Source organism: Enhydra lutris, unplaced genomic scaffold (genome assembly GCF_002288905.1).
Source record: "Enhydra lutris kenyoni isolate GAN:26980312 unplaced genomic scaffold, ASM228890v2 scaffoldscaffold8, whole genome shotgun sequence".
Classification (NCBI taxonomy): domain Eukaryota; kingdom Metazoa; phylum Chordata; class Mammalia; order Carnivora; family Mustelidae; genus Enhydra; species Enhydra lutris.
The window spans coordinates 30,780,848-30,796,024 of NW_019154092.1; the positions used below are offsets into that span (position 1 = coordinate 30,780,848).

Here is a 15,177-nt window from a genome sequence, read left to right on the forward strand (position 1 = left end):
CTAGATTCTCATCCAGAGCTCTAGCCAGGTTCTTCTTGAAACTCTTGGGGGCAGAACAGTTCCTCATGATAGTCTTATCTGCAGGTGAATGACATGGCCAAGCCCAAAAACCTTTGGGTTTGTAAAAAATGAGACCGCTCTAGTTTTCTCTGGAGTCCAGTTTTGAGATAACCAAAGCAAGGTAGACTTAGAGTGATGCTGGCGGGATACCGTCTGGGAGAAAGCAAAAAAAAGAAAACAGACATGGAGATTATTACGTAGTGGTTTTGTTTGATGTCTTTTTCCCTGTGAAACCAAATGGTGACCATAAAATCATCAGTAAATTCACAGACATGGTAGAAGAACGAATTAAAGGTACCTCTTCCCACTCAGCCCTTGTCAACTGCTCCTTGAAAGGGCTATCGTCTCACCAAAGGTGGCTTCAACCCACCGTTTCCCCATCTTATGGCTATTTTTATTGCCAGGGATGTGTAAAAAAAAATAAAGTGAAATAAACTGACCGATGGCAACCTCATAAATCTTCAGTGGTGAACAAATGGTTTAAATTAGTCAGAGAAGTAAAAAACAAAAGTAAGAGTGTGTGATTACTTTCCCAAAGGAAAGAAACAGCTAAAGTCATTGCAGGAAAATGCCTTCTGAGGAAGGGGGGAAAGGTGTTGACAATTTTTTGTTTTGGAATTCTCGTACATGCTTCAAGCAATTTAAGCGGTAAGAAAATTAAAATACAGATTCAGCTCTTGCTTTGAAGGCTGGTTCAGTTCAGATCCTGGATGTTTTTAAAGGGGTGACATCTGCTCGGATTGTTTTAGTTATTTTTTAACACCATCTGTGTGGACAGGTGGGAGCGAGAGCATTGTTGCCTTCTGTGTGCCCGGATGCTCAGATTCCGCCCACACCGTCTCAGTGTTAAGGCCACGGTGAAGGGAATGGTGGCTCCCTTCTGCAGGGTCACCATGACCAAAGCATGGAACATGTGTCTTCAGTGCAGTCTGACACCACTGGCTTCTAAGAAACTATAGAGATGACCAGCCCTGGGAACTCTCAGCAGACCCAGGATGCCAGACACCCCACCCAGACAGATCCCAAATCAGTCATATGCATGTTTGCATGGATTAGGCTGTCTTGTTCAGTTTTTTAATTTTATTTTTAATTTTTTTGCATCAACATAAAGGCAAACTGACTTGTTTTGATTCTAGGACTTTTAAAGTCTATAAAATCATGTAGTGACCCCTGTAGTCAGGATTCAGATCCATCCTGTGTCCCAGAACAGGTCTTACACTAGCTCTTTCTAGTCATAGCCATTCACCCACCTGTAGCCTCTGGTGACCACTGATCTCTTCCATGACTATGGTTTTGTCTTTTCGAGAATGTCACGTAAGTGGAACCATGCAGTGTAACCTTTTGAGGGTGGCTGCTTTCACTCAGCATAATGGATGATTTGAGATTCATCCAAGTTGTTCTGTGTAGCTAGAGTTGGTCCCTTTTCTATCGCTGAGCACCGCTGCATTACAAGGATGTACCATGGTTGGTCTGTTCATCTGTCCAAGGATCATGTAGCTTGGCCTGGTTTTTGGCACTTGTGAATAAAGCTGCTACAGACACATACGGGTTTTTATGTGAACATTAGTTTTCATTGTTGTGGGGTCAACAGCTACAAATGGAATTGCTGGGCCATATGGTAAATCTGTGCTTAATGGGTTTGAGGAACTATAGTTTAGTCTTTGTTCTCTTCACAGTGTCTTTCACAGAAGAAAAGGTTTTTAACTTGGATGAAGTTCAATTTCTCAACCTATTCATTTTTGCCATTGTGTCTAAGAGTTCATTGTCCTAACATGGGTCACAAAAATTTCCTTCTGTGTTTCCTTTTAAAAGTTTTGTAGTGTTACCTTTGACTTTGAGATCTGTGATCCCTTTTGAGTTAATTTATGTGTAACATTTAAGGTTTAAGATTCTTTTTTTTTTTTTGCATATGGATTCCAGTTCCAACACCACTTGTTGAAAATACTATCCTTTCACTAGTGAACTGTCTTTGCACCTTGGTCAAACTCACAGGGCTGTATTTGTGTCTTCTGTTTCCAGACTCCTTGTATTGTCCCACTGATCCGTGTGTGTTTCCCATGCCTGTGTCACACTGTCTTGTTCCTGTAGCTGTTTAGTAGACCTTACCCATTTCCAAATGTTTTTGGTTTATCTGTTTTGCCATTTAACTTTCTATTTTATTCTAATAAGAAATGTGTATCTTTTTTTAAATTTAAAGACTTTTTTTGACAGATAGAGATCATAAGTAGGCAGAGAGGCAGGCAGAGAGAGAGGGGGAAGCAGGCTTCCCACTGAGCAGAGAGGCCGACACGGGGCTTGATCCCAGGATCCTGAGATCATGACCTGAGCCAAAAGCAGAGGCTTTAACCCATGGAGCCACCCAGGCGCCCTGCCATATAACTTTTTAGAACCAGCTTGTCTATATCCATGAAAAATCCATGATGGTGTTTCTATTGGAATTTAGTTAGATTTATAGATCAGTTTAGGGAAAATTAATCTTGAATATATTGAACCTTTCAATCTGGGAGCATGGTATATATCCCATTTATTTAGGTTGTCTCTGATCGCTTTCACGAGCATTTTTACCTTCCAGCATACAGATCCTGCATATGATTGGTTAGATTTATTCTTAAATATTTCATTATAAGTAGTACTTTTTAAAAAAAATTTCAGTTTGTAACTGTTTACTATCAATATAGAAATAAAATGGGTTTAATGTATTAACGTTAAATCATATGACCTTGTTAAACTCAGTTTTAAAACTTTTTGTAGATTCCTCAAAATTTTTTACATAGACAATTATGCTGTCTATAATAGACATAGTTTTGCTTTTTCCTTTCTGATTTGTAAGTCTTTTAAGTTTTATAAACCCTGTCCTGTTCCCAATCTTAAAAGGGAAAGTATTCGGTCTGTCACCATTAAGCGTGATATGAGCTGTTGGTTTTTCATAAATGTCAATTATCAGGTGGAGAAGATTTCTTCTATTGCTGGGTTGCTGAGAGTTTTTAATTATGGATGGATGTTGAATTTTATCAAAAATATTTCTTCATCAATTGACATTATTAAAAAGATTATGTATTTGAGAGGAGGATGGTGAGAGTGACTGAGAGAGAGAATCTCAAGGAGACTCCCCACTGAGCGCAGAGCCTGATGCAGGGTTCAATCCCACAACCCTGAGATCACGACCTGAGCCAAAATCAAGAGTCAGATGCTTAATCAACTGAGCCATCCAGGCGCCCCATCAATTGACATCATTGTGTGAATGTTCTTATTCACATCATTAATATGATAGATTAATGGCAGTGATTGTTTTTTTGTACTGAACCAACCTTGTGGTTGTTATTTTTAATGTTACTTTATAAAGTATAGCAAAGTTTATATAACTTAATATATTGACATTTACATATTTAAAATAGTTTAGTTCAGGATTTTACATCTAGGTTCATCAGGGGTGTTGGTCTATAGTCTATAGTTTTCTTGTAATATCTTTATCTAGAGATTCTGATCTTGTAAAAAGGATGGAAGGAAGGAAGGAGAAATAAATAATAAATTAGAATATTCTTCTCCCACTTGCTTGGATTCAGGCCAAGCAACTTGGCTTGACCTGAGCTGCCTTTTTGGGGCCGTGGTTCCAGTATCGGCTCAGTTTTCAATGTCTTTGATATGACATTTAAGGTCAGATTCACACCTAAACAGCTCAGGGATGATTCCAGAACTTCTTAAACAACATATTGCACTTGCTTTGCCAGGCTCTTCATTTTCCCTGACCTCCCTAGTACTTTCTAGCTCCCTGGGGCTTTCTTTTTTGGTCATCCAGCTAAAAGCTGGTGCTTGGTCACCTCACTTTGCCATGTATTTCCTGTGACTGTGCCCATGTCTGGGGCCAAGTGAGGGGATGACAACATGTGCCTAGGTAACATGTGCCCATCACATGGGATTGCCTTCTACCAAGGAGAACTCCACCTGTTAGTACCTTGTACAAAAATTAAAAAGAACAAAGTAAAGCAAACATGTACATTCTTTATTGTCTTTTTTCCATTTTTTTAATTGAAAGGAAGTGACAGAACCAATTTGGGACCCAAAAGGAAGGAGTAGACCAACTGGAGAACAATAAAACCTTGAGCTTTACCCTGACTGCTCCCTTAGTCTGGCCCTAATGGGGCCATAGCCTCACTGATTGGAGGGGAAGTTTCCCTCCCACAGAGTTGTAGGGGACTGCCAGCCCCTGCTGTCACTGTTGTCACTACTAGGAGATCCTTTTCCCATTCTTCAAGTCAGCACTAGAGGATTCCACTGGAGCTCTCTGTCTGCACCTGCTACCCAGTCCAGGTTTGGGGTTACCTGAGCTCAGAACAAGTGGTCAACTCATTACCAGTTGAGTGAATTTCCGATTGTGATCTTCTTCCCCAATATACCTGCCACCGTGTACTTTTTAGAATCTTCAGGTAGTTGCTCCATTCGTGCTGTCCAGGGTGTGGAGCTGCATTCAGTGAGATGGGGTGGAGGATGTCTACCCCCACCTTACCCAGAACCAGAGCTCCTTCCACTTCTGCCCAGATGCTTGCTACTGGAAAGCAGCGACCAAAGCTACTTAGAATTAATGAATTAACATAAGTGACCACAAACTGCTAAAGAAGGAGAAATGAGAGAAAAATAATGACCCCTTACCTTTAATAATGTTGTTGGTGAAATGTTATATAATGGAAACTTTTACTTTCTTTTATACTACTTATAGTTACTAACAAATTTGGATCTGTAAGAATCATAACCCTTATTGTGACTTTTTGCCTCCTCTGCCTTCCATCACTAATTTTAACCAGAAACAAATGGAAGCAAAAGATACTTTTTAATTAGTAGGTAGGTATTTCTCTTTATAAATACCATCATCATTTTTCCTCAACCAGACTTGAGTCTGATGTTGTTTAAAGTGTTTTCATTTGGGGGCTCAGTCGGTTAAGTGTCTGATTCTTGGTTTCAGCTCAGGTCATGATCTCAGGGTTGTGAAATTGAGCCCCACATGGGGCTCTGTGCTGGATGTGGAGTCTGCTTGGGATTCTCTCTTCCTTTCCCTCTTCCTCCACCCCTCCCTGGCTCTCTCTCCCTCCGTAAAAAGATAAGAATGAAAAAAGTTTTTTCATTTCCACATAAAATGTAAAATATGACTTAAATATTTAAAACAGCTTAAATTATGTGATGCCCCATGTGCAAAAGCCAGTCTGAGTTCTCACATAGTCGAGACAAATTTTCTTTATTTCCTGGGAACAGGGAGCTGCTTTCTAACCTTCTATATTATGCTTTTCCCTTTCTCTCACCTCCCATCCCCCTTTCTTACCTAGAATGTGCTTCATGTTTGAGACCCAGAAAATTTAGGGCAAATTATTTAAATTCCTCTTGAAACAGGAGATCAAAGGAAAGAGATAAAGAGAGCATTTTAAAATAAATGAATGTGAATTTAGGGTCTACCTGATAGCTTTTTTCTCTACAGCATTTGGTTTATACTGATGATAGAATCTCTTTACTACCTGTTTGGAAAATCACAGTATGATTTTGGCAATGTCAGAGAGCTGGGACAGGGTCCATCACTAAGAATATACTACATTGTCCCATCTTTCCAGAAAATTCTAACCATGATTCCCACCGAGGAAGAGAAGCAGAAGATCCAGGAGGCTCAGCTGGCCAACCCTGACGTGCCACTGGGCAGTGCAGAGCAGTTCCTCCTCACGCTCTCCTCCATCAGCGAGCTCTCGGCTCGGCTCCACCTCTGGGCATTCAAAATGGATTACGAAACAACAGAAAAGGTACACACTTAAGAAGGGAGTTAGCCAACCCTCCCCCGCAGTGTTGAGAAAGTCAGTTTTTTATTGGTGACGGTAGTGAAGTATCATTCTTGAGTGAGGGTTTGAAGGGCAAGTTAATGATAATAAGGTTGTAGCTACACTAAGTGATTGGCCATGGCAGTGAGACATTTTTCTCCAGGGGCTGCCTGGCCCCATCTGGCACCTTTGCTTGAGGGTCCCAGATGACTGGTTTAAAAAAAAAAATTAAATTTTATGACTGTGTAACTCATTGTAATAATTTGGAAAATATACAAGTACAAATGCACTAAATAGAAAGTGACTTCTAATCCTTCCACCTGATGACAATCACCTACAGTGCCATTGACTGTGGCAATTGGCCTGGCAGAGTCACTTTGAGAGAGTACCTCTGCAGGAAGTTGAGGGCAAACTACTCTAAGAGGTTGAGAGGGAACTAGAAGGAAAGGGACCTTAACAGTGACAGCACGGGAAGACTTATCTGAGTGAGTAGTGTGGAAGGACTGTCTTCTGGACTGGGGAAATGGGAGTATTTTTACAGGCTGAGCAGAAGGAAGTAGTAGAGAGGAAAGAGATGGAAGGTGAGCTAGAATGAGCTTAATTGAGAGGAAGTTCCCAAAGGGGACAGATCCAAAGCATAAGAGCCTATGGGGTCTCCAGCCTCTAGCAAAGGAGGTGTCAGGGTTTATCCTAAGGACCAGATAAGTGACAGTGGGTGTAGGGGCATCAGGAGGGAACTGTGGTGCTTGAATTTATTCAGAAATCAAGTGAGGAAGAAGAGATATAGGACTGCTGAGGTGACTTGGTGTGATGTAGTCTCAAAACCATTGTGGAAGTCTGAGAGAGTGGGAGTTATGAAGGCAGTAGCAGAAATGAGGATGGCAGTCTTCTAGAAAGTAACCGGGGCTAAGAGGTGGCCAGCCCAGAGTGCCCAGAGGGGAGGTTGGGAAACCTGAGGGGTCCAGGGACAGTGAGGGACGGTTCCTGGTGACATCTGCCTAGAAGAGGAAAGTGAAGAGGAAGACCATGGTCTAAATGCTGAAGGTACATGTGAAGGAAGTAGAGAAGAGGGGAGGGTGGTCTAAGGGTCCTGCCTGAGCCTGGCGGATGGGCAGGAACAGGGGAAGACTTGTCACCCCAGCACCGGTGGCCGTATGTTCCCATTTGGTCTCCACTGAGGCCTAGACTGCCCTGCTGCCTCTTGGCACTTTTCCATACCTAGGAGAATGGGCCCGCCACATGGGACTGCCTTACACCAAGGAGAACTCCACTGTGGTTACCCTGTACAAAAGTTAAAAAGAACAAAGTAAAGACAAAATGTGAATTCTTTATCATCACCTTGCAACTTTTTGTAATTGAAAGGAAGTGGCAGAACCACTTTTGGATCTGAAGGAAGGAATAGACCAACTGGAGAACAATAAAACCTTGGGCTTTATCCTGTCTACTCTCTTAGCCATTGGGAACTTTCTAAATGGAACTAATGTAAGTGTCTTATATCCCTTATTGTCCTACCTCCCTTGTCACAAAATCCCTGCCCTTCATTTGCTGAGGGAGGTTGTACCTCTGGTCCCCCAAAGCACAAATGAAGCAACCTTTGTATTTTCTTTCTGGAAAATCTAGAAGGAATTTTGTCCTTAACTTATCATGGCCTATTTATTTAAGTCTGTGTCCTGTTATTAAGTAAGAAAATTTAGAAAAGTAAGCACCCTGTTCCTTACGAAGCTTGGCTACTCTCAAAACTGACATTGGAAAGAATTTCTTCCACCTCCCTCCCCCATTTTTTCCTAAACTTATCACTCAAGTATTTGTACTTAGGCATATTATAAACCAACTTTAAAAAAAAATTGGCCTGTCTTTGGTCAAGAAGTAGAAAACTAGATGACAAAGAGAGAAAGAAGTTGTAGATACCCAGATGGGGAGACCCAGCCCCACAGCTTCCTGATTCAGGGGTAGAGGCCTGGGACAGCTCGTGGCTGATGGCTGTGGTGGGAAAGGGCTGGAGGCTTATTCACACTCAGTTGTGGCTTGTCCGTATGTGATCTGAGCAAGTGGCCTGAGAAGTTCTGGTCGCAGAGGAACTAAATATTAGGGCACCCCCAACAGGGCATTGATTCTAGCCATTTGTGGCTTTCTGTATAAAACTTATTCTTGTCCCTTATCTAATGTTTACCACACAGGCCAAAGCGTTTGAGTTAAGCTACCTCGAGAAGGTTCCAGAAGTCAAAGACACGGTGCACAAGCAGTCGCTTCTCCACCACGTGTGCACCATGGTGGTGGAAAACTTCCCAGACAGCTCTGATCTGTACTCTGAGATCGGGGCCGTCACCAGATCAGCCAAGGTAGGTCCGTGGGCAGAGAGGAGTGGGCCTTTTCCTCAGCTGTTGGATCTTTGTCAGTCATCTCTGAGGAGCACAGACTCTATTAAGTAAAAACGTCCAAGGGCAGCCCCTGCTCTAGGGTTTGTGGATATGACTTGTCCGACGCCGTTCCCAATGGGCTTTTAAGATCCTTTTGCCATTGCTGGGTCTCCGTCAGATTCTTTCCTGCTGAGGTATGCGAGGCAGGTCTGCCGTCCCGGTCCTAGGCCCTGCACCTGCTGTGGAGCAGTGCTCCTCTCCAGGCCTGGACTCCCCCGAGCATGGAAACTTCTCCACTTTCGGTGGGCACAAATGTCTTAACGATGCAGTTTGGCTCCTCCTCAGAATTCTATAGGACCCTGTGGTGAGGCGTGGAGTCAGGAAACGGAGGGCTTCTGGCCTTCTGTGCACTCATAGATTGGCTGGCTCTTCCTGTGATCTTACACAGAGGAAACAGTTGACAGGGCTGTAAACTGTATATAGTTCTGGCCCCTCGGCTGCGGACTCTTACACTGAGTGCACAGTTAAAATCTTCATGAACTTGTGGTTTATTAGAACAGAGACAGTGGCACTAGCTGGACACCCAGCGGCCCCACTTGCAGGAGCATCACTGAGGCTGAACCACCCCCGGGGAGTCCCCAGCACAGCACAGCTGGACGATGGGAGGGTCTCAGGAGCAGCAGGAGACGCCGGGGGAAAAGCTGAATAGGGCAGCAGGGGTCAAGCCAGTGTGAGGGAACCTCCTGGAAACCCAGCCTGGGCAAGTTGAGGAGATGAAAGCAAATGACTGTTAGCTCTGGGACACTCTGGACCCTAGTATAAGAAGAGGAGATAGAATGGTGGGCAGTGGGGAAGGGGCCTTGCCAGAGTCTCCTTCACGGAATTCAATCTTGCCACCTTCTCCCACAGAACTGGCTTGTAGGGCCACAGGGGCTGGGACCCTCCTTCACCCGCCTCGGGAGCAACAGGCAGGCAGTTGCCAGTTATAGCAAGCAGGAGGCCCCGGGCCGGCCTGATTGTGGGCCTGCCTTGTGGCAGAAGGAGGCATGGCTGGCGATCCCCCAGCTGTCAGAGCTGACCACAGGCTTCTGAGAACATGGACTCCTTTACTTCCCAGGCACCCTTCCTGCGTTTACTGTGTGCCAGGCACTGTTCTGAAGTCTTTTCAAACAGCATGTCAGGATCCTAACCAAGACCAGAAGCCTCTCTGCCTGTGGCAGCTGGGGGACCTCCAGTGGCTGCTCCGACACCCGCCACCAGCACCTTCCCAGAAGGCAGTTTGTTAGAAATACCTCCCTCTGAGACAGGGCCTGCTGCGAGGCTAGAGTCATCTTTGCCTGTTTCCCGACCCACACAGAACAAGTCCGTCCCTTAGTTGTCTGTGGTCCTTTGTTTTTTCCCAGGGCTGCCTTCTAGGTAGAGGCCACTAGGACTAAAGTAGCTTGGCTGAGGAGTCTGGACCCCAGGCTGGCCCCCAGTGACTGCCCCCACCCCCACCCGACCCCCAGGATCAAGACTTTCCCAAAGGGTGTTCAGTTTTTAGTTAAGTAATAACAAAATAACATAGCCTTATGCCAAGTTTGGCTACACAAGCCACAAGTGCGGGTCGATTTTCTTGACTAACTGTGGCAGTTGCTAAAGATGACTGTTGACTCAGCTCCTTGTGACTTGCAAGAGGGCATCTACCGCTTCTCAACCTTTACTCCCAAAGCTTTTTGGGGTATTGAGGGGTCCTTCTGTGTAGACGGGCACCAGATAAGCCTCAGGAAACCCCAACCCTCCGTGCCTTCACTCCATCCCCTAGTATGTCACTTGTGGGGCTCGGCACTGCCGCCTCCAAGAGCCAGGTTGCTCTGGCATGGGTGGAATAACCATGTCCCTGAGCTGTCCCACAGCGTCCCAGTCTGACTTGATAAGGTTGGACCTTGCTTCAGAGCACAGCTCATGGGGCTTCCCACACATAAAAGTGGCCCCTGTGGATCTGTTCTCAGGCAACCACTTACTTCTCTAAGACGGCAGCCAGGCCAGCTCTGTCTCTGGGGTGGAATTTTTTAGGGGCAAATTGAGGCTCACGGCACGCTGGTTGAGAGCTTGGACTCGAGCCAGAGAGATTTGGGTTCAGATCCCAGTTCCACTGCTTAGAGCTGTGTGGTCTCTCACAAGCGACTTCACCTCTCTGTGCATCCGTTTGACCTAGGAAGAGAACCCAAGGTCAGGGGATAATTGTGAAGACTCAGGTCACCTGTGCCCGTGGCCTCCGGCCAGGCAACAGCTGGGGGAGGCTGCCTTCTAACCCCCATCTGGAGAAGCTACGCGAAGCTCAGCCCTCAAAACTGCTCTTCACCAGAAGCCTCCCCTCCTTCTGCTGGCAGTGGGTCACTTTCTTCTGCCCCCACCTTAAGGGCTCACGGTGGACTCTCCTCCCCGGAAAACCATCTCTTACTGGGCGTCCGAGGCTGCTCTGTGCCTGTTGCCCCGCTGGCCGAACGTCACCTAGTTAGATGGTGCAGTGCTTTTCGGTGCCTGTCTGAGGGGAACTGAGCCTATTTTACGGTGTCTCAGGGAGCCTGCCAGGTGCAAATGAGGACAGAGCCAGAGAGTTAAGATTAGACATTTTACAATTGGCTTAAAATCTCCTAGACGTTACTTGTCAGTCCCAGGTCATCTGGTCTTTTCTAGACTGAACTATTGAGTTCTTTTCTGAATCTGCATTTTTCCCCCCTCTTGGCTAAACACCTGATTTTTTTTTTTTTCTCAGCTCTACTATATCCTAGGAAAGTGAAGCTTTTTCTACTCTGGACCCAGAATTCCTTTGGTCTCAGGCAAATCATTTTTCTCAGAGTCACACGAACCCCCTGCTTACCTGAATCCCGGGGCTCTGCCTAAACTTGCCTTCTGTTTCTGGCTCTTCAGCACCCAAGAAACCCAGGACTTGCAATGTCTTGCCTGGCCTTCAGGGCATCCCTTATGCTCAGCTTGGCTTCATCCCCTCTGGTGATAGATCCTTCTACCTTCCTTGACTTGATCCCCTCCATTGTCTTGTGGACGGCGGGACCACTCACATCCAGGCTCACTCTTTTTTTTTTTAATTTTTTATTTTTTAAAGTTCTTTTCAGTGTACCAGAATTCATTGTTCATGCACCACACCCAGTGCTTCATGCAATCCGTGTCCTCCATAATACCCACCACCAGGCTCACCCAACTTCCCATCCCCCACCCCTTCAAAACCCTCAGATTGTTTATCAGAGTCCACAGTCTCTCATGGTTCATCTCCCCCTCCAATTTCCCTCAACTCCCTTCTCCTCTCTATTTCCCCATGTCCTCTGTGTTATTTCTTATGCTCCACAAATAAGTGAAACCGTATGATAATTGACTCTCTCTGCTTGACTTATTTCACTCAGCATAATCTCTTCCAGTCCCGTCCATGTTGCTACAGAAGTTGGGAATTCATCCTTTCTGATGGAGGCATAATACTCCATAGTGTCTATGGACCACATCTTCCTTATCCATTCATCCGTTGAAGGGCATCTTGGTTCTTTCCACGGTTTGGCAACTGTGGCCATTGCTGGGAGGAACACTGGGGTGCATATGACCCTTCTTTTCAATACATCTGTATCTTTGGGGTAAATACCCAGTAGTCATAGGGAAGCTCTATTTTTAATTTCTTAAGGAATCTCCACACTGTTCTCCAAATTGGCTATACCAACTTACATTCCCACCAACAGTGTAAGAGGGTTCCCCTTTCTCCACATCCTCTCCAACACACATTATTTCTTGTCTTGTTAATTTTGGCCATTCTAAGTGGTGTAAGGTGGTATCTCAATGTGGTTTTGATTTGAATCTCCCTGATGGCTAGTGATGAAGGGCAAAGGAAACAAAAGCGAAAATGAATTTTTGGGACGCCATCAAGATCAAAAGCTTCTGCACAGCAAAGGAAACAGTCAACAAAACAAAGAGGCAACCCACGGAATGGGAGAAGATATTTGCAAATGACAGTACAAACAAAAGGCTGATACCCAGGATCTATAAAGAACTTCTCAAACTCAACACACACGAAACAGATAATCATGTCAAAAAATGGGCAGAAGACATGAACAGACACTTCTCCAAAGAAGACATACAAATGGCTATCCAGGCTCACTCTTAATCTCTGTCGTCTAAGCAATGGCAGCTCATCTCCATGCATCCACTTTCTCCTTCTGACCTTGATTTGCCCAGCATTCCCCTTCTCCCACCATGTCCCACTGCGCTTCTACTTCTCTGCCCTCAGTCTCCTCCCTAAAGCTCACCAATTTATGTGTTTCTGCCTCCCCTCCTCGCCTTCTCAGTTTCTGTCCCCAGTCCCACAGCTGTCTGTATTAAATGCTCTCAAGTGCATTTTTTTCCATGACAAACTCTTTGATTCACATAATTTCTAGTCTAGAAACTCAGTAAAAGCCTTACTTTAGAAAGCCTCAGCTCAGGCTACTTCAGTTAATCCGGACGTCCCCACTTCCCTGAAGAGCACAGCGGGGGCCGCGTCACATCTGTTCTTTGCACACACGGCTTGCATCTGCCAGCAAGACTTCTCTCTCTTTCTCACACACACACACACACACACATGCATGCATGCACGGTGGGTTCTGTACCTCCTCAGTGTTTGGTCTGTATACCTGTCCGTACAGCGAGTCTCCTTGAGTGAGATCAGCAGCTTAGTCTCATTCAACATCCATCTCTGCGTTCTCAGCACCTGGCGTAGGAACTGACACACACCGGTTTCTCCATGGGCATGGGTCGAATAAATGAATGGGGGGAGAAATAAAATTTGTCACACAGTGTAAAAGAGATCACTGTGAAGAGACGCTGTCTGCCCCTGAACAGACCGTCTCCCCATATCAGAATTGCCCTGTATGACTGGTATATTCCTGTAACCCTAAGTGAAAAAATCATCTCTCAAGAACAAGAGTACTCTGAGAAATTTTGTGAGACATCTGCTCAGTTCATCTTGTACTGGAGTTCCTTGATATGTTTTAATTTACAGTTCCCGAAGACTTTCCTAAGATTTCTTTCCAAATATGGGGTGGGGGGAGATGGAGAAAAGAGTGATATTTGCACTGGGTTCATTTGGAGAACAGTTTTATCACTAGATAATTTGATGTCAAGATAATGACAGATACACATGTGGGTAATTTTTAGGCCCTCAATATGTTTGTATTGCAAGATGTAAATTTGGTTTTGATGTTTATTTCTCCCCAGAGGCAGTTGAGTTTCCTGGTTCAGGTTGGTGTCCGGCGGTTTGAGTCCATTTGCCATTGTTCTCCCTCTGATTTTCAGGTTGACTTTGATCAACTTCAGGATAATTTGTGTCAGATGGAGAGAAGATGCAAAGCTTCATGGGATCACCTCAAGGCAATTGCAAAACATGAAATGAAACCAGTTTTAAAACAGAGAATGTCAGAGTTCCTAAAAGACTGTGCAGAGCGGATTATAATTTTAAAGATTGTCCACCGAAGAATAATTAACAGGTGAGTGGATGAAGGAACCAGTGTTAACACCTGTATACAGTGGCATGTTAAAAATGGTCTACAAACCGTGATCTGAAGGTTACGTTTACAGAAGTTGTACTGTAAATTCATAGAAAATACACCTTCGCGCAGGTTTGTTTCAGGGGTGTTTTTCTTACACACACCCCCCAATAATAGAATGTCATTGGATTTTGAGGTTGCAAGCAATCTCAGAGATAGTGTGACCCAAAAATCCCACTTAATCTGGAATGGCCTCTCTCAGATCTTTTTTTTTTTTAGATTTATTTTATTTATTTGACAAAGACACAGTGAGAGAGGGAACACAAGCAGGGGGAGCGGGAGAGGGAGAAGCTGGCCTCCTGTAGAGCAGGGAGCCCGATTCGGGGCTCAATCCCAGGACCCTGGGATCATGACCTGAGCGGAAGGCTTGAGCCACCCAGGCACCCCGCCTCTCTGAAATCTGACCAGTAGAGCCTGTATGTCTACATCTGTTTGAACAGGTCCGTGTGCACACAGCCTGTGTCCTTGCAGGGCCGTTTGACTTGTTGTCAGTAAAACTCCTTTATATGATCTGCAGTGTTCCCTCCAAGACCTCCCACCTGCTGTGGCCTGCCTGGGTGAGGCATGGGCCCACCACCAGTGTCACCCTCTGGGCAGCCGCCCTTAGAGTCACGGGACCCAAGAGGCCCCTGAGACGCACAGGGCTGCAGGAGGCCTTGCCTGCCCCACAGAGGCTGGCTGCGGTCCAGGCCTTCTCCACTGCTGTCCAGGGCTGGCTCACCCGTAAGCAAGAGCCGTACCCAGACCCAAACATGGGTCTTCTGATTTCCTGGGCCAGGCTGGTTCTGACCACGCACCACCACTCTCTTCTGGGTGATATCAGAGTATGGTTGTAGGCTTCTTGGCCTGGCCTTCGGGGTCTAGCTGCTCTGTCCTGGGCCTTACTAAGTAGATGGGCCTGTCCCCAGACCTGCAGGCTGGGGTCCACCCAGAGCAGGTGCTCTGGTGACAGGCCTTCAGAGACAGGCCTCATCATGGTTCTGTGAAGGGAGCCCACCCCTTGGGGCCTTTCCAGGAGACCTGCTGCCTCTCGAGTGCATTCCCAGGCTGGTGTCCAAGCACTTGATTATTTTTTTTAAACAGATGGGCAGTATTTTCTTTTATCCTTATTAGTGTTGTATTTTTTTAAATTAACTTTTTATCTCTTCCCTTCTCTCCCACCCTCCTTTAACCTTCTTTTTTCGTTCCTTCCTTCACCCTCTTTGAACCCACCAGCACTTTAACAACGTAATTGTCTTGTCTGCCTGAGAGCTCTTACCCACCTTTGTTGCTTCCGTAACTGTACACCTCCTGGGTTTTGATTCAGACTGTTGCTGGGTGGAGAAGGTAGTGGTAGTCTTTAGATGTTAGCCAGGGCAAGAGTAGGGAAGAGAATCTTCCCTTCAGGTCGACCACAGTCCACTA

General features: G+C 45.4%; 1 protein-coding gene across 3 annotated transcripts in view; it reads left to right on the forward strand.

The window, feature by feature from the left end:
* The window catches only part of LOC111142502 (formin homology 2 domain containing 3), a 467,037-nt gene that overhangs the window by 424,280 nt on the left and 27,580 nt on the right, over positions 1 to 15,177 (forward strand). For all 3 annotated transcript variants that reach the window (XM_022495723.1, XM_022495724.1, XM_022495725.1), the window contains 4 exons: positions 5,655 to 5,837; positions 7,215 to 7,334; positions 8,030 to 8,191; positions 13,523 to 13,713. In XM_022495723.1, the coding sequence (XP_022351431.1) occupies positions 5,655 to 5,837; positions 7,215 to 7,334; positions 8,030 to 8,191; positions 13,523 to 13,713 (656 nt within the window). The remainder of the gene's footprint in view (positions 1 to 5,654; positions 5,838 to 7,214; positions 7,335 to 8,029; positions 8,192 to 13,522; positions 13,714 to 15,177) is intronic.